The sequence below is a fragment of the Trachurus trachurus genome, assembly GCF_905171665.1.
Source record: "Trachurus trachurus genome assembly, chromosome: 13".
NCBI classification, from domain to species: Eukaryota; Metazoa; Chordata; class Actinopteri; order Carangiformes; family Carangidae; genus Trachurus; species Trachurus trachurus.
In genome coordinates this window covers 15,160,487-15,180,558 of record NC_139892.1, presented here as the reverse complement: position 1 = coordinate 15,180,558, position 20,072 = coordinate 15,160,487, and the positions used below count along the sequence as shown (strand labels likewise).

The 20,072-nt window shown below is 41.5% G+C and overlaps 1 protein-coding gene across 3 annotated transcripts in view; it reads right to left on the bottom strand.

Annotated features, from left to right (window-relative positions):
• kirrel3b (kirre like nephrin family adhesion molecule 3b) overlaps nucleotides 1-20,072 on the bottom strand; it is a gene marked incomplete at its 3' end in the record, with an annotated part of 157,693 nt that overhangs the window by 38,227 nt on the left and 99,394 nt on the right. For all 3 annotated transcript variants that reach the window (XM_083984431.1, XM_083984432.1, XM_083984433.1), the window contains exons 3-4: nucleotides 15,131-15,280; nucleotides 2,594-2,751 (exon numbers count right to left, since the gene is read on the bottom strand). In XM_083984431.1, the coding sequence (XP_083840557.1) occupies nucleotides 2,594-2,751; nucleotides 15,131-15,280 (308 nt within the window). The remainder of the gene's footprint in view (nucleotides 1-2,593; nucleotides 2,752-15,130; nucleotides 15,281-20,072) is intronic.

Genomic DNA, 20,072 nt, shown 5'->3' with positions numbered 1-20,072 from the left:
ACTTGTAGGAAAAAGGATGGCGATAATTAAGAACAATTATTTTTCTACTGTAAATTATATCCATCAACAGAGGCAAATTCATGTCAACTTTAGCAATTTTACCTGGCATTAAACTGTAAAACTGGCAAAGCTGAGAGAGTACACAATAAAATAGCACTATTCGGTTCTTGCCAGCAAGACTAGCTCATGAAAAAAGGTCATTATTTCTTTTTTTCTAAAACTCCTAACGTTGAGATAACTCCCCGGTCCCTTGCTCACCTCTCAGCTTGCCACCGGAGCATTCAGAAAAATACAGCATGTAGTGCATGGGGGAGAATGACTTTGTAGTCGGGGAATGCATCATGTTTTTCAAATGATTTGTTGTATCATTCCAGTGCAAAAGTATCATACAGCAAGTGAGCACACCTCCAAAACCACAGCTCAGACCTGGAGGCTGCATATTACAAACAGTCTTTTGCTGTTTGCCACTGAGCAACTCCACTGGAGCAGATGGGATTTGAGTGTTTGAGGGAAGAGAGAACATTATTCATTAATTTCCTCTGCCTTCCCAGCTAGTCTTGACTTTTGAACAATTCACCTCACTGTGACAAGCCTCTTAATTATTTGGGCTATCCCCTCTGTGATATTCTACAGTTCTGTTTTGTGAAACTAATGTTTACCAATGCATCACATAATAGTAAAACAAATATTTTAAATGTGCTAAATATATGGTGTATATGTTCTCTCAGCCAATGCATGCCTTTTTATTACTGGCAGTGGATGGTCATAGTAGTGATAATGGATGCTTGGCAAGAGTTTAGTTTGCATCTTTTATACACAGCTACAGTACATCTTCATCCTTTCAGACTGAACTGAGGGCAGACTAGATGCCAGAGTGACTCACTATATTAGGAGATAGGGCAGAGTAGTGCTAGCTGGTGAGCATGCTACTCTCACTAGAGAAAAAGAAGTGATAGATATAGACGCAAAATTAATTGTTGCTGTCTGACCCTGAACACAGCTCTTGGCAAGTCTGATGCTGAACATCAAGACTGGGAAGTAAACAGCTTTGTGGGCTAATGTTGGCTATGCAGCGATGGCATTTGGCACCTTTAATCATGCTTTTCTCTCTTCGACCAGTGGTCCAGTGAATAGTTTTCTAAGAGGTCATAGAGATGAGGTTTTTGGAGGCCTTAGTGGGAAAATATCTTTGGGTCACAGCTATCATTAGATATGACACCATCAAGAAAATCCATTTCGGTGAATCCACCACCACATCTGCTCACATTAGTCCTCCTCATCTGCGGGATATGAGAAGACCATTAGAGCAGATGATTATGCTTACAAAATGTCCCCCTACTGCTCTCCAGACCCCCCCAAAAAAAGAGTCATCTTCTTTTAATCGGACCCATTGCTTTTTAATGGTAGGCAATAGAGATAAGAGGAAAAAAGGGACATTCTTGAGCTCAGTGTAGGCATGTGCACATCCATCACCTACCAGCACAGAATGTCCTCATATCTGCCTGTGCTCTGAGGGGATGTGAGGACAGGAAGCGCGCTCTCCGCCCACCATTAGTAAGCGGCATCTCCAGCAATCACTTTATTCAAATCGGCCTGGCCCAATCAATGGCATTTATCTGCTCTTTGAAAAAAGCCGATAATGGGATGAGGCAGCACATGGAGCAAGGAAAAGCGGGGGAGATGTTAGCGCTCTAAACTGCCTGGGCTCTCTATGTCCTTTGTTTAAATGGAAATGGAACATGACAGTGTTGACTGCATGATTAGCCTCATGGGCTAATGTCAGTCAAGAATCTGTGGGGTCAGATGATCATGACATTGGGCTGGTGTGAACAGGGGGCTATTGTGAAATATGGCATCCAAAGCAGAAACGTGATCTGTCACCAAGAATCAAACTATGCTGCGAAAAGGTTCCGGCAGATTCCAGCGCAGACAGAGACATCTTAGATTTTATAACAGGTTGGGAAGATGAAGGGCGACAAAATGCCACTGAAGGATGAGATCAAAACACCAGAGAGAAATGCTAAGTCACTGATAGTTCCATGATCTTGCCATCTGCTTGTCTGAGCTGATTTGTATACTGGGAAAAAAAAACAGGCTAGCCATCTTTTGGTAATCGTAACACAACCTGGATTTTCAAGGGAATGGGCTCTATGCACAGCTCCAGCACTTCCTGAATTTAAGGCAGGTCCTTCATTTCCTGTCTTCCATGATTGGACAAACGGATTAATCAAGGTGTGTCTGACCATCGTGACTACTCAGACACACCTGCTGGATTAATCAGTGTGTCCAATAATATAAGACAGGAAATGAAGGACCTGCCTTAAATTCAGGAAGTGCTGGAGCTGTGCATAGAGCCCATTCATTTTATAAAAGCAGTCTGGATGCTGAGGCTAAAACGCCCACCAATGACTCACGCAGTTACTCTAAAACATCTCATGGATGTTTAAACCTTCTGCAGTAGTTGTTAACTGCAATGTGCAACATGCAACAACAACAAAAAAAAAGCTCGTGCAACCCTTGCCCATCATTCCACCCCCCCATCCTGTCCCCAGTCGGTCTACAAACCTGGTATGACACACACCTCTATGCTTACCTTGGAGTACATGGCCCCATTAAGGACCTCTCCATTTCGGATCCAAATGATTGAGGCTGCTGGTTTGGCGTTGTCAGCATGGCACGTAAGATTGAGTGGGTCGCCAGCCCGGAGGCTCACCACAGGCCCTCCACTGATGACTGGGTCCTCGGGGGGAACTATTGATACAGACACAGAGAGAGGAGCGGGCGTCAGTCACATGGTAAACATATGATAATGAATGGATACATACTACGAGGAAATCAATACAGACTGTATTACTAGGAGTTAAGCATGTAGACATGGAATTTAATTTTCAATCTATATGTTACACAAGTGCTCTCTGGCGTTAATTAATTAAGTTATGTCTACATTAACGTTGCTTTTTACATTCATTAGTTTTGTTGGTGCAATGCATCGTTCTCCCATAACACTGTGACACTGAAAATCTAGGCTGAACCACATGACAAAACAAAAAAAACAAAACAACTGTATGTATAAATGGCACCTGCAAGGATCTGACTGCATGACACCTAATCTCATCATACAGCTCATTCCCACATAATGAGTAAACTTATGATGCTCACAAGGGGCAACATTTTAATGTATTGTACACAAATTATGTTTCTTCAGGAACTAAAAGCCACATTTACTTGTTCAGGGAAGTTAATGACTTCACAGTGAGAAATAGATTCATCCTGTATGCAATGAAAAAACCAGCAGTAGATTGTGCGGTTTGAGGCTGCAGAAGCTCACAGCACGAGAATCTAAATAACAATCAGGTCTGCCATCACTCAAATTTCCCTATTAAACATACAGTGCACACATAAATGTCAGTGTTAAATGTAATTAAGACTATCTATGACCCCCTTCCAGGCTTTGACAAATACAACAGACAGAAGAAAGCATCAGAGCAGTGCTATATATGCCTCTAAATGGCACTGATCAAAGACCTATTCCTGTTTTACCCATGAGCTGATCTATTTTTTTTTTCTTTTTTTTTCAAAACTGAAACTGCAGTGAATTATTGATTGACCTGAGTGCTCATTACAATGCAGATCTGGGGCAAGATGAAATCAAAGGCTGCAGGCAGCTGCCATATTCCTCTGCAAAAGTATCGTGATTGGAAGGAAGGTTGTTATGGGTTAGATTTATGCTGTCAGACTGCACTGAGATGAATGAAAAGGAAGTAAATTTAATTTGGGGCACTGTTTTGTACATTTAATGACAATAAGTATAAAAGGCCTGCTTTATAGTAGACATAAATGAGAGTGTGGTTCCAGAGAGCTGTGCATACAGAAATCTATGTTACTCACTCTTCAGTGAAATTACTGACAGAAAATGCTGTTAACCAATTACTTCTATAATTACTTTTTTTTATCATATATTTTATTGTTAATGGTGAACTCTGCTGTTCCCATGCTGGGGCAAGATTGCGGTTTGTGTCCAAGGGCTTCACATGAAATGATGCAGCACATAATACAGTACAGAGTCACCGTTTTATTTCAATTTTATTTCACCCTAATGCTGTATCAGAGCTCTATTAAGTTACGGCTAATGCAAACCAATTATTCCACACTGATGCATACATGACATTAAAACTAGTGAGACATAGGTTGATTTTCTTAGGAAGGAGTCACAGCAAATGCAACGTGTTTAAAAACGCCATTAGTGCCGCCTATAATCTTCATCAAAACTGCATCAAACAAAACAGATTTAGTTATTTTCTGCATCGTTTTAATCAGAACATGGTTTTCAAAAATTACAGATGATAATGGAATGAGAAGAAAGATTTGTGAGGAGTTAGATAAGGAGCTGCAGGCGACATTCTGCACATCCTCACCTCCTCAGCAAGGTAACTGAACCCTTTTTCTAGTATCATGGTGAAACTACATGAAATCAGATCGCTGTTGCACCTATTTGTGACTTCTTTATTACTAAAACATGTGTTGATACAATTGCTCCTAAGTTGCATACTGACAAAGTCATTTCTTATGCAGTGCTTGCTCTTGTATTAAACCATATGCTGTCATGGTAACCACAGTCACCCAGAGGTGATACTGTAAACTCTAAGATGTACCGTAGATTTAGTCCATTGTACAAATGGTCCTTGTATTATTTGTAGCAGGATAAAACGCAAGTGCAGCAGCAGACTGACACTGGTCATAAACATCTCTCACAGTTCTTCCTCGCCTTCAAGTGCTGTTGTGAAATATATGGGGGTGGCATTTTGCTTTTATGACTAATGCCTTTGCATAACTTAAAATAATTGATTAAAACTATGGGAAATGTGTGTTAGTCAAAAAATATCAGACAACACAAGCACCATTAGCACACATTAACAGTGAGTAAGGAGTGAATCACAGCACTGTGGGAACAGTGAAGTCTGGACTCTGACTAGACCAGACTAACAAACTCTGACCAACTGGACCAGTAAATCTGCTGTTTCAAAGACAATCCCCCACTCACTCGTTCCTGTTGTGTGTTTGAGGTTGAAATGCAGCGTTAATTCGGCCTGGCTCCCTTTCATCTGCTATTCATTAATATGCGGACGGGTGGGAGAAGTGGAGGAATCTCAGGTCAGCACTTGCAGATCAGACAGCCGAGTGTGCTGATCTGTGCAAGTAAGACAGAATCTCTGTGAGAATGTGGTCACCTTCTGGTCCTTCATCAGCAATTGGAAACAAGGTCAAGAAGATCACATGCGTTTATTCTAATGCTAAGAATAGAGTTACTGCTTGGTGTGCAAATGAGACGGGGAGCACTCGCGAGACAGCTCCCCCGTTTGTCATGAAGGAAAACTAGCAAAATGCGAGGCTCCTTGATAGCTCAGTGACAGCTGATTGCAAAGATCCCGTGTTATTGGCCTGCTGTCACTGCTCTCGTGCACGCATGACTGAAACATTAATTAAATGTCAGGCATATAAGGCAGCCATAAAAGTTTTTTGTGAGGAGAGGAAGATTAGAAAGGAAAGTCTGACAGTATATGAATGATAGGGCTCACTCAGAGAAGATTCAAGCGGGGTGATTTTCCCGTTATTGCTTACAAGTGCTCGAAAACGCTCAGGGAAAGAGAGATCAGATGAATCTTGCTCTCGACTGTAGCAAATATTCCTCCTTTACACAGATTTGAACATATCAGTGTCTATAAATACATGCTAAGGGGTCAAAAGGTGACACGACTAATGAACACGGTTACACCCTTGTGGACTGTTTCAGTAAGTCGGTTTGACCTTTAATAGTCTCAGTTGCCTGCTATTATGCAACCTCATATTTTCCATTGAGGGATGTTAGAGCATACAGTGCAAGAGCAGTTTATGATTCCATGCATAGTGGAGCTACACAGGAGAGAGGAGGTCACAGGCAAACCAAATAGAGCACTGCTACACTTTCAGGTCATGTCCCCCTGTAGGGCTGCCTGCCAGCTGAACACCGAGGGTGAATCGCGAACAGACAAGGAGAAGAAGGACATGCCTGGCTGCCTCCATCCTGCTGTATACCTCTGTATCCTTCTGTCCTTCATTGTGGAGACAGTTGGTGACAGCCTGGACTGAAATTGTTTTCCGTGTAACTAGAACTCGGCTCGTGCTTCCTTGGCATCTTTTTTTTAAAGATTGCCACCGTCGAACGAGCGTGGACTGAATACATGAATGAACACGAATGAATTACAAGGAAAAATAATAATTTAAATCGATATTTAGCTCTTTCTCTTCATCTTAGATCCTCCACTGAGCCTGCCTTATGATTGCCAGGTCTGACAGTTATACCAGAGGCCAAGTCTTGAACTTGAGTCAGCCATCATCATTACTGGGCTGTTTGCAAACTCAGCAGTCCCTAATGGTTCTAAATTAGCTCTTTACTGCAGCCATTCGATGGACTTGGCATAAGTAGTGTGGTCAGTGGTACAGATTGATCACTCCTCTTTAATTACAGGGCTGACTCACTGCAGACCCATGCTCCACTCACTATATATATTTTTTTTCGTTGGGATAATAACGTAATGTAATCCCTTTCAATACTTTCGCAAATTTGCATTCTCCCTGGCCTCCGTAGATGTAGACACTGCCGGCGTGTGTACACACAGACGCTGACATTCACACGTAATTCTTCATTTATAGAGATGAAAGATAACTGACACCCGATCAGTCTGGAGTTTGTGCTGTTTTTTTCACATCTGTATTAATCGAAGATGTAAGGCATGTGGTTTCAACTCAAGACTTTTAAATAGCTGTAAGATACAGTACAGCCAGTTCATTACTTTCATCATTTGAGAGGAATTTCTTGAAGTGAGTTCGACCCATGGCTTCATTACATCCTAGTTCGTTACATGGGTTATAAGCTCCAAGCAGTGATTTTATTTTAAGGGAGAACTTCAATTGGTCTGTTAAAACCAAACCAATCATTACCCCATCCTGGATCCTTAGATAGGCAATTCCACTATTTTGTTTTAAGACTGCTAACATTTTTATGGAGGTTCCTCACCTCACCCAGTCGGAGGTGAAACTTAGAATTATTTTATTAATCTTCTCCAAACCTACCAATGCTAGAAGCATCTGGCATAAAACCCGTCCGGGACACAGTGATGTCAGACAACGTGGACTTCAGTGAGGTCATTTACTTTTACTGTATAATCAAAGAAATCCATAAATGAGACTAAGGCATATTGATGTGTAATTAACTCAATAGTACAAGGCAGTAAGTCCGTCACCTCCAAGAGGGGCCTGAATAAACCCTGGAGGTCATAAAGCTGCCTTTTGTCCCGTGATACATATGAATTCTCCAAACAGCGAACATAAAATTCCCCAAACACAGAACATAAAACTTGGATTTATGTGAGAGGCAGCTGATGGCATGTGCTGGAATTGGAAGAGAAGTCCTCTCCAGTCTAGTAACAACTGGCGGTGCTGCTGGTGAACCTGCAGGCCAAACCAATATTTGGGGGAACTTCTCCAAAGCAGCCAATGAAATCCTGCGAGCACCCCTAGCTTTCCAGGAGCATGAGCAAGGGAGAAAAAGCAATTTGGAGGCGAATGAATGAGAGAGAGAGAGAGGGCTCCTCACAAGGAGGGTGGATGGTATATAGGAGGGGGAAGGCTGGCGATGTGTGGCTGCTGTAACGCTGTGCTTCAGCAGACGTGTCTTGAACAACAATGAGCTTCCTGACTTGCCTGTCTATTTCAGAAGAATATGTGCACGGGCCGACTGTCACCCTGCTGCGACAGCTTGCAGGGTTTGTGATAGATAGATCAGGAAAAAAAAGAAGACAAAAAGAGAGGAGAGGAATACCCAACACAGGTGGATACAAGAGACATGCGTGGCTCACTGGCCCAAATCACTGGCCCTCTTCAAGTGCTGTCACCATACATCTGTTTGAAAGCAAGACAATCCTCAGCCATGTGTGTGTGCCCATGTACACACATGCACATGAGATGAGAGGAAGTTGTGGAGTGAAATGATTGAATGAAAATGAAAGTGAGAGGAATACAGAAAACCATTTAACTCTCACAAACAGAATAGCAGATGGCAATCACAAACAGTATGGCAGACTGTACAAAATGTATACAAGGAACAAATAAAAAAAAAGAAGCAGGGAATTGATTTTCAGGAGAGTATGCTGCCACATGCTAAGGAATAATAAAGTGGAAGGGTAAATAGGGGATAGAAGAAGAGGGGAAATAAAGTAAGTGATTGGAATAGAGGACAACGAGAAAATGAATCACAGCTCGGGTATACACGTGACAAATCTTTGGTAAAAAAATTTAATATAAGCAGCATGGAATGACTTGGTAATCTTTTGGTAGTCTTGGTGTCATAATCTACCGACTGAATGGTGCCAAATAAAATGGAGGGAAGGAAGGATGAAGATGAGATGAGGAGCGGGGAGATGCCAGAACTGTCAGAGACATGCAGCGCCTGCTCCGTCACAGCGCAGCCATGTGCAGCCCCAGAAGCTGCTCTCCACAGATTGGGAGGGTGCTGACATTGCTGCTCACCACCTGGCTGAGTTGTGTTATGTATCTGTGTGTGTATGTGTATGTGTGTGTGTGTGTGTGTGTAAGGGTGGGAGGCAGGGAATTTGAAATGCAGGCTCCTAACACACAGTTAAAGAAAAGAAAAAAAGTTATTTAAAGCTTCTGCCAATTATTAGCCCATATGGTTTTAGCTTTTTCTATATGCCAATTATTAGCTTACAACAATAATTACAGTTAGCGGAAGGAAACCTCTAGTGTGAATTCAAATCAGCCCTGCACCTGTACACAGCCGACACTTTTGTTTCACGGCGCACAGATGTATTCCTGTCATTTCTCCTCCTTCTGCTGAAATGCTGGGGAAAAAAATAATATAAAGCTTCCTACATACAGTCTGTCTTCCATAATCACGCACCTGTTCACCGCCTCTCTGATATCATAGATGTAGTTATCATTCCATCTCGTGTTTCAGACAAAATGGCAGAAAAGGCAGTATAATATAAACGTTAGAGTCATATTTTCTCCCAGAATGAGCGCCGTTTAGGACACCTTATCTCTCCCTGTGCTTCGGCTGAGATGCTTGGCTAGACTGAAATTAACTTTTGTAACAGACAAATTGGTTACTTACACTAGAGGCTTTTTTCTATATTTTACTTAACTTCTGTGAACTCATAATTGGACTGCTGTGAAATTTTATTTAAGCAGCTCAGAATTGTACTCACATTCATACGCGCCATTTCAGCAGCACTCAGAGGGTTATGGATATGGCTGATTTCCGTTTCCTTATATAATGAAATAAAGCAAACAAAACCACATGGCAGTGCTCATGCACAAAAATCACTCTCATTATACTCACGGTTGCCTTAATAGTAAAGTAACAAAGCAACTCACACCGCTCCTTAAAGATTAATTGTAAGTTTCTGCTCCAGCTGAACAAGCGTTGTTGCAGGAAGCAGGTGGTTGTGATGGTTGCCTGCCAAGAGATCCAGCCTTTGTTGATACACCTGCACAACAGTGCTAGGTGTTCGAGACGTTGAGAGATTTAAGATTAGAAAATGATGAGAAGGTCTAGCCAGACAATGTTGTAGCCTTCAATTGAAGAAATACACTGGCAGAAATAGAAGCAAACCAAGAGTTAATATTTGCATTGCTTTTTGACCACTCAAAGTAGCTCTTGGCAAGAAAAGGATTCAGATACCGAACTCACAGTGCTTATTGTGACACCAAGACTACCAAAAGATTACCAAGTCATTCCATGCTGCTACCTCGATGTCTGCTATATAGCAATAACAAAATCTAATGGCCGACTGACTAAAGTTAATCTCAAGTTACCTCCTCAGTTTGAGAGAAGCTATTCTCATGAACATACTTGCAGTAAACACAGGTAAGTTATATCACTGCATAAAAAAATCCATAAATAAGCACACACACTATAGAGAACAGATCCAGCACTGTAGACAACTGCTTTGACAAAGTTCACACAATAGGGAAACATTTCTGTCTTGTGTTCAGCATGACAACTTCAAATTCCTCACTCGCTTTTTCTTTTTTCTTTCTTTCTTTCTTTCTTTCTTTCTTTCTTTCTTTCTTTCTTTCTTTCTTTCTTTCTTTCTTTCTTTCTTTCTTTCTTTCTTTCTTTCTTTCTTTCTTTCTTTCTTACGCTGCCCTCAAAATTCACCTTCGTTACTAAAAGGATGGCAGTGTGATCCTTGAGAAATAATGAATTCAGACTTGTCCACAGAAATGGCTGATTCAGCTTTGGCAATTGGAAATAACAATAACAAAAGATACCCTTGAGCTTTTGTGAACATGAATACAGTTGCTGAAGCATGGGTCCAAAACATTAACAATGCAGGAAAGGAAAACAAATATTGTGCTCACAATGGTTCATTCAAATGGCATGCCGTCAAAAGAAAGTGTGACAACCGCCATCGCAGTGTGTTCATGACTGCAGTCATTTTGGAAGATCTTATGGAGGTGTGTCTTTGAGAATCACCTCCTACAACAGCTGTATGTAAATGTTGTTCAATAATGTAACGGCCTACTAGTATTGGTTCAACTGCAAAGCTCACATCAGCGATAAATGAAAGGGGGAAAAAAAGAAGCCATTATTATGCACTTACACAATAACAAGTGCAAACTTCTTTGCTCCCACTTTCTGTGGGTGTAACTCATTCATTCTCACAGTACAACTATTGTATGTTTTGATCATAACACGTTGATCCTGATGTACATGACGTGTTGCAATTGTACTTGCGACCTTGGGCTCAAAACTTTAAAAACTATTTTCAGTGTTTGTAGAATTCTAAATGACTATAATGCTTTGATTTTTCTTTTCCAGAGAACCTGGCAGAAATATGTTTTTAGTAGAAGGAAACATTTTCTCCTTATAAAGCTTTAGCCTTTGAAACACTTCTTTATTTGCTTGATAATACCTTATTGCATACAGTAGACAGTAATATGAACCTCATGACCCTGCACTGGGCAGTGGGCTGGAACAGAGAGGTCAGAGAAGTAAATAATGAAGATGACATACAGACAAAAAAAAAATAGTGTAAAGCGCTTTGAGTGGTCCAAGTGACTAGAAAAGCACTATATAAGTGCAAGTCCATTTTCCATTTACCATATGGTACTGTATGTCAAAAAGGTATCAAAAGATAAACTAAAGTCCTCATCCTCACTTGCCCTTGCTGCACTTTGCCGTTAGGAGAAATGAATCATCTCCACACAGTGATTCTCAAAGGAAAAGCAGCAGCTCAACTGTCATTAATGAAACACGAATTAGTGCAATAGTAGGGAGTCATATTTACCACTTTGTTATCTTCAGTACATACCTGATATAACTTCAATTAAAAGAGATTGCATAGGCGCACCAAAGTGCTCTGCATTGCATTACACATTAATTGTGCATTCTTTCAACACAGTATTTTAAATAATGGAAATGTTATTGTCACAAAGATCTCCAAGGCTTTGCATTTACATGGGATAATTCAGGCACGGACTGATTTATTAAAGACACAGCAAGTGATATTCAGCAATTTCTTGCAGCAACTTCTTTCTTTCTTTTTTTTTTTGGTAAAGATTAACACGTTCTGGATTACAAAAAAAATACCTTACACAGGTTTTCCAGCTAAAGGCCTTAATCAAACAACGGTGATATCCCCTCCTTTTGTTCTAGTGGTCCCCAACCTTAGGTAGAAAGATTAGAGCAAAGGTCTGGAGCAGCGCCAACTTGCTGCAAGGGATATAATTAGCCTCAGGGGTCTTTTTTGGACCTGAAACCCTCTATTCTCTTCCTTCATGACTAATTCACAAGACCTTGATTCTCCTTTGGCATCTGAGGGTACGCCTGCAAGCCATGAAAATGCTCAGATGGGTTAAGTTCACTGTCAGTTTTGTGCAGGGAGCTTTTTGATGAAGGGACTTCATTACTGTTTAGAAATGTTGACGTGGTCATTGTGTTTTTTTTTTTGTAATTACAGCACTCTTCAACTTAGAGTGTTTGAATGAAATGATAGCTTTTCCTACGTATTAGATATTTTCTAATCTATTGGCAGCTTGGTTGAATGCATTGCAGCCACATTTTTGAATCACGTGAAATGTTTGGCTTGTCAAGGACAAACTCGTGTTTCGTTGAAAAGCTGGAAAAAAAAAAGATAAACATGGAGCTTTTTTTTCATTGGCAGTGATAAAGGTTTCTCTCAATGTGTTGGGAAAAATTTGTGTTGTGTTATTTCTGAGCCTATCAAAGTCAAGAGAAGTTCCTCTGATATGGCACATGGAGGAGTTTGGGCTGATATTGAGTTATGAAAGATGGAGGGAGAGTTTAAGATTTATTCTGCTGTCAGCTCAGGGAAGGGAGTCGACGTGTGCGCACTAGTGGGTGTGGGGATGAGTGTGTAAAGCAGATTGTGTATATTCCTACAGTATGCATCCGTGTGTGTGTGTGCATAGGTGTGTGGGGCCGTAGCTGTCTTCCAAGTCGATAGACACACTCTGTCACCACTGGCAAGTAATTGACAGCTAGGAGTTTGCTGTGACACAGTCCTTGCATATATTTCCTCCATTACCTTGTGCGTATGTCAGCCTGGAGTTCTCCCTGGCAGGGCGTTCAGGATTCAGCGACGTAGCTCGGCGGGGATTAAACAAACACCTTCTATTCAAGCTTATTGGGAGGATTGATAAACTCTCTCATGCTCACTCAGCCAAATAGGTAATAAAGGTTCCCCCTTCCTCACTGTTAATTTCTCATTTAAAGGCAGTAAGGCTGACTACTGCACCTCCTGTTGTGCGTAGCTTGCCGTCTTAAGTCAAACATTTGCAAACAGTTTGTTTCTTTGTTTTAATTACTTTGAGTAGTAAGTGGAAGGTTTGCCAAATCAGGGGAGCACAGTGACATGGGGATTAAAACAAAACAAAAAACGAAAAGAATTGGATCAGCTGTGTATGGCAGTTACGTGGAAATGTTTTAAAATGAACAGGCAGTTTCAGACCTCCCACATGCGCTAAGGATGATTCAGAAATCAATGTTGAATGTGATATTTTAGTGACAGTCAGTGGGCAATTTGAGGACAGATGACTAGAATTGCCATCCTCCATGTGAGCAGGTGACTAAAATACATTCTGCTTGTGAACCTGAATGTGTGAGTCTTGTTTGTCTGACTCATTGATCCCTCATCTGACTGAGATTTGTGTAACATCAGTAGCCAAACTGTGTTGTGTAACAGTAAATCCATGGCGCTGTCCGTGGTGCTGAAGTAGCAGATGGATTTATTAACCTTTTGTACTTCAGCCCCACCTCTCTGTCAATTTTGTCTTAGATCTATCATACTCTCTAAATTACATACAATTATTTTCCTGTTCTTTACCATATTATAACCTGAATGGTCAGTATTAGTGTCACCTTTGTGATCCAAGTGACATGTCGCATGAGCATAATAAGGCTAGAGCTAGGCCTGTATGATAATCCTACAGTCCTAACATAAAGCAGCCTTATAGAGATGTGAGTTTGTGGGTCTCTGTTACTTCCTCTAATGCAGAGGAGCACAATAACAGATGGGGAAAGCGAGTGCGCAGCAGCACTAATCAAATTAAACAAACCTTTGTGCCACAAAGTGATTGATTATTGGACAATATAATAATTATTGCAGAGCATAGTAAATGCCCCTAAAAATTAGGGCAAGGTGCAAAAAATAGGTTACGCTCTAATAAAAAGGCACACAGAAGCCCCCTCCCCCCACTACTCCCTCTCCTCTGGGTTGGTGGTGTAGGAGCAGGGGGCATTCCCATCAGGCCATCCACTTGCTACAAAACCGCAAATTGCCTACTGGTGATGATAATACAGAATCAAAAAAACCCTTAAGTTTGAATTGATGAAATCCACTGATAAAGACTGTGGTTAAGTGTTTGCCAGCTGTCATTGAGTCTTCTTTGCCTGTCCTTGACACTCTGATCAAACAGGAAGGTGTCTGTGTAAAACTCCATGTCACAGCTGCGAAACACTGAAGGGTCTGAACAAGTATGGACAGAAGGATGATCGCAGAAGGTGGGAAAGTTGCATTTGCAGTCGCAACAGTCATTTTTAGCCCTCTGTAGAAGTATCCATAATTATTCACTCATATCCATTTGCAAGGGGGCTTGGCAGCCAGAGAAATGTTATGCCGCAATTTGTCTTCCCCTCTCTCTTTTTCTCCTGCTGCCTTCTCCCCAACAAATCGTTAGTTTCACTTTTCATTAGGCTGGATCAATAAGGCGGATCAGTCGCTCGTGGCGAGGATACTGCGTGGCAGACACCCCTCTCTCTCTCTCTCCCTCTCCCTCTCTCTTGCAACTCTTTTTTCTCCTCATTCCTTCTCCCTTGTTCGCTTTCGCTTTGTCACTGACTCCAGCTATCTTTTCCAGCAATCCTCCACTGAGGGAGGTTGTGTGAGGCGGTGGGAGGCGGGAAGCAGCAGGGAACTTGAAGGGCCCCAATAAGAGATGTGATTGCACTCGTGTTAGCCAATAAAGCAAGATTGGCAATGCTGAATGATAACCCAATAAAGTTTAATTAAGACCCTGTAACCTCTCAAGCTTACAGTAATAATGAAAATGGAAGCTGCACACAGAGGAAGGGAATTAAAGTGGAAATGTAAGGGTCTGTGAAAGTTTTGTCATATTGATACGGGATGCCAAATGGGAAACGTTAGCATTGATTTAATCCATTTCTGATGGTTTTAATATAAAATAGTTGTCCATATGTTGGAGTTATGTGCAGGAGGATGCATAGATACTGTACATTTTTATTCTTATGAAGCACATCACTTTGAGGCCGCTTGGTGGTGCTTCTGTCCAGTTATTAAGATCAAGAGTGTAGATTCGGGTTCAATATCTGGGAAGACCACTGGTCATTGAACTGACAATGGTAGAAAATATAAGCAGTTCACTACAATTGTATGCATGCTGCCTATATATGGAGACAGGTGCTATAGTCTGATCGAGAAAGTGAGAGGCATTTTCCATGAGCTGCTTTGAACCCCAGTGGTTGGAGGCTGTCGGTGCCAGTGCAGTGGTGTTCTTTGGAGTCTGCGCGTGTTTAATTTGGACTCACCCAGCACAGTGAGACGGGCAGGACGGGACCTCATGGCAGCCTGGACAGCCTGGCACTCAAACACGGCGTCATCCATCAGCTCGACACGCTGGATCCGCAAATGATGCTCCCCTGAACCGTGGTCGCCAATCACTGTGTAACGAGGATAGCCTGCAGTGCAAACACATTTGTTCTTTTTAGTCACCTCCAAAATCAAAATGATGCTCATTAAGCCAAAAGCCAGAACACATACAGAAAGTTGTCATTTTAAGGCTTTGCATACTTACAGCAACAACAAAAAGACACAACTGTGTTATCATGTACAACATGAAGGTGACTATGCCATGTGATGTGTAGTTAATATTTTGTATTCAACTGATGCGCTGGAGGTAGAGCGGGTTATACACTAATTAGAAGGTTGGTGGTTTGTTCCCTGACTCCTCCTGGCCTTGTGTCAAGGAGTCCTTGGGCAAGATACTGAACCATACGTTGCCCCTAGATAGACACCCTATCAGTGTATGAGTGAGCATATGGCTGTGATGTACAGTATGAATATGAGCAAATGGGTGAAATGGTCAGTAAGATTAGAAAAGACTGGCCTGGGAAATAAAGTACAAGTCAAGTCTATTAACTGGTTTGAGTTGGTATAAAGCAAACGTGTCCATGTTGTAGTGCAGAATATTTGCCTGAGCATGTTCATTTTAATTGCACTGCATGACAAGATAAATCAAATAGCAGGTTGTTGAGTAATACTGTACATGGCTTAATAGGGGAATGCATTTTTTGATTCATTTGTTAATTTACTAACAATGCATTTTCCTGCATGTTTTTATAGCACTCCTGGCAACATTAATGAGCTGTGGTGGAGGCTGCTGCATTCTGAAGAACGATGTTTTACTGCAACCGTAAACAGGAACAGCTCGAGTTTGAGTTGTTTCAGCATTGCTCATGTGAAATGATTTATAGTTTAATAATGCAAGAAAGCAGAGCGATATCCAAGGGACCTGGGCTTTTAACACAAGTCAAGTGAGATGGTTTTTAAAGTTATCCCCTTAACCATTATCGAAATATGCATTTTGAGTGTGCTGTGGAGTGCATCCCTCCACCGGGGCAAATAAGCAGGAAGAAGAATGTGCTTGACTGGGAAGCTTTATGGGGCATTTCTCATGCTTTTGGAATTGCCCGTCTCTGATGATCCCTTTTCTTGTTCTCTCACTCTATCTTCTAATTATTGTGGATACAGCATGTGGAATGAAATGAGAATGTCTGCTCATAAAAAGTGCACTCCAAAAAATGGAAAGAACTTCCCTAGAAGAATGGCCTTTTCCTTCAGTGGTCCTTAAGTAACTGATCAATGATGAAACCGGTGGATGGGCTTGGTGAATTTTACAGCAGATCAAGGCCAGACTTTCAAGGAAGCTTCACTCCAACTTCGTGCTTTGTAAAATAAAACTGCTTTAGACTCACACACTTGTCATTTCCTTTCCAAAAAAAGTCAGTTACCATCCAACTGTTGGATCGATGCCAACAAATGTTGGCGAGTTAAATATTGATTTCTCAGTAACAGCTAGCCAATGACTCATGTTTGCTTCAGAGATCCCCCAAACTCTCCAGTCTTTTAATGTAAAGGTTTTAAAGGCTGGTAATTTGTGTTAGCACCTACAAAAAAGAACCTAACAGACTGGGCAACCATGTAACAGATTTAAAGCTGTTGAATTTGTCTACTGCAAAAACCCATCGAATGCTCATTGCCCAATTACAGGCTGTTGCTTCATTGAATCCGGTTGCCTTTAATAGAGCATGAAGTGGGCTCATATTATGCTGGTGGGGTGAGTTACAGCCGATTAATCCACTCTCTGCATTCCATCCTCCTACGTGTAGCCTTTAATCTTAAGGGTCTGAACAGTGGGAGAGTGAAGGACAGAAGAAGGCCTAAATGTAAATATTATAGCTGAGAGAAAGATAAACTGACAAAGGCTAAATAAATGGTGAGCTACCTAAAAACTCTGGCAGCTGCGCCAGTGGATGATTTGTAGTCAAACTAGTGACACAGGTGATAAAACGTTCCCTTACTTTGAATCCCCTTGCTATAATGTGTCCTATACAGAAATACAGCTTTGCTTCCCTAAAACCACGTGTACATCTAACAGCGTTAATAGAAAGCTGATCACGACTAAAAGCTTCAATTATTAACACTAATAACGGCTGACTGGAGAGGAGTTTTCCCTGTTTTCATGATCAGAATAGAGCCTAAAATAGAAGATGTGCCATTATGTGCACAAGGTCACCCAGAGAACCATTTCTCTTCAATTTTATGTTCATTGATGAGATTCAAAGCAATAATGCCATTGCGGATCACAAGGGTAATGATCACTGCACATCCTGAGTGATGTGACCTTGGTTTGACTCCAGCCCACCCACCAAGCCCGTCAAACACCCACCTCAGATGCAGAATCCACTTGGAATGCACTTTAGTTTTGCTCGTCTTAATTCTTGCAAGGTATAAACCATGCAAATGTCTCACTTACAAACAGATGATCTGGCCAATTACCTCATCTGTTCCTCTGGCAACCTAAGAATAATATTGCTGTGTGAGGATGTGGCTGTGCTCCAGTTTCATCTCTGTGTGTTAGCTTGGTTCCAGAAGGATCAAAGTCACTCTTTGGTGGATAGTAAATGATAAGAATGTTATCGTCTCAGTTTCAAAGAACACAAACATACTGAAATATGTTTCTGCCACCTTATTAGCACCTTGATTATGCGTTTTGTCAATATGACGGAAATTACACTGGCACACATGAAGACTGATCACCTCTGCACATGTGATGTGTACCTATAAAGGGCCATTGATCTTAGATCTCAGCAAATTTCAAAGACACAATGTGTTACCCAAAGCAAACAATGTAAAATAGGCCCATTAAGGAGTAATGAATCCATCAAGGGAGAATGGATTTGTCTTGAGGCTCGATCAATGGTGTACGCGCATGTTTATGTATGTGTGCGTCTCTGTGTGTACGTGCGCGTAAGTACACACACACTTCAGGCGGGAGCATAGTGATTTATAGCATTCACCTAGGGCCTGTTTCATGGAGTGTATCCACCAGGGGGATAGGAACAGGTTAGCTTCAGCTGTGAACAGGTGACCAGTGTTCAATTTGCTCTCATGAGAAGCCGGAGTGTCACGTGCACACTGCTGAAGATCTACTAATTGTCAGCTTCTCCTCTCAAAAGCTCATTCTCCTATATAAGTGCATGGAATAATGCACACACTCAGCCAGGAGAATTCACTTATAGGTGTTTTTTCTCTGTTGTCAGCATCCTCATGCTTAGCACATACATTTCCCGTCATGCATATTCATGGCATTGATTGTCATGTTCTGTGCTGCTGTGGGGCTACTTTACTTTTCTTTAATTAGAGTGGGAAAGCATGACACAAAGGGGAATGAATAGGAAATTCAGGGACAGATAGGAATCATTGGCTTTTGTGCTGTGATTTCTTGCACTGAATGGTGAAAGAGTTCTCTCAGTTTAATCACTGCTTCTGTGAATGGAGACAAGTCCCAAGCGGAGCATGCCGTTGCCGACGCAGCTTCTTTCTATGAATAGGCGAGCAGACCTATATTATTGAAATGCTCCATGCAACATTTGATTCGTTGCACTTTTTATGTATACAGCTGCCACTTTCCTTTCATTGTGTACGTCTTGCAGTGGATGTACCATCACTCTTTGACTGCCGCATGCATTGCTTGTTTATGGCGGCGGGAGCGATAAAAAGGACAGCTGTGGAGCGCTTTATTTTGACAAAAAAAAAGTGTCATCTGTCTCAATAGAAGGCACTCAGCCCCTGTCCCAATCTTACTGTTGATTTTAGCGACCTATCTTCTGCAGGCAGGAAGCTATTCCTTCTCATACAAAACCCTGTGGATTTTGTAAAACAGCTTAAGAGAGAAAGATCACTTCCACTCTGCATCTAGGGCCTGATTATTCTGCCAGATAAAAAAGAAGAGAATTGTTGTGGATAAGGGCAAGGTCAGGATTGTGCATTCAACTATTCACAGACATGTTATTAAAGGCTGATCTACTGTAGTTCCCTTATGTGTTGTGATCCAAACTTCTCTTCTTTCTCAGCTTTCTTTCCTCCGACTTTGCTCATTTTTGGGAAATGAGATTCAATCTCTGCTGTCTTAGCTTGTTAAATTAATAAAACACAAGAGCATAAAATAAACATCTCAGCGTCACTCTGACCCTAAATATCCTGAAAAAAAATTGTGCCCTGTTCTCCATTATGTCTGTCTCTCTCTCATTTTATCTCTCACAATCATAAGTACTCTCTCCGTCTGCCTCCTCTCCCTCCGAAGGAGACTTGAAGACTGCATGACCATTGTTTACTGCAACCTCTCAGCATCCCCTGGGCCTGATAAGGACTTGAAGAGGGAATAGGATGGCTTTACTGGGGCTCTGTCAGCCACTGAGGTTTAATTACAGACCACATCAGTGACAGGGAAGGCCTCTAAGAGTGTTTGGTAAAGGTCAGACAGTAGAAGACCCTCAATCTCTAGTGGAATACATATTTAATCATTCCTGATCATGAGAGACTTTTGTGTTTTAAGCTGAATATTGCCTCATTGTGCCTTGAATTGCAATTTCTGCCAATGCCCCAATAGTCACGGACCAGAGAAGTGGGGGTAAATTAAAGCTTTCGTTTAGAATAAAGCCCGTGCCCTCATAGAGTAACACTTCCTGTTGTGTATGCACTAATTCGAATGGATCTGTGTTTTGCAAGAATTTAATGATCATTTCAATAAATGATGTGGGTGTACAGCACTTTGATGGATTCCCTCATTCAAAAGCTCAGTGCTTCAAAAGGTTGTAAATGTTTATGTAGGGGAGTGATGTGTTTCCTTGAATTCATCAAGGTCATGAATATACATAACGCCTCGACTGGCGGAACAACAGGCTACTA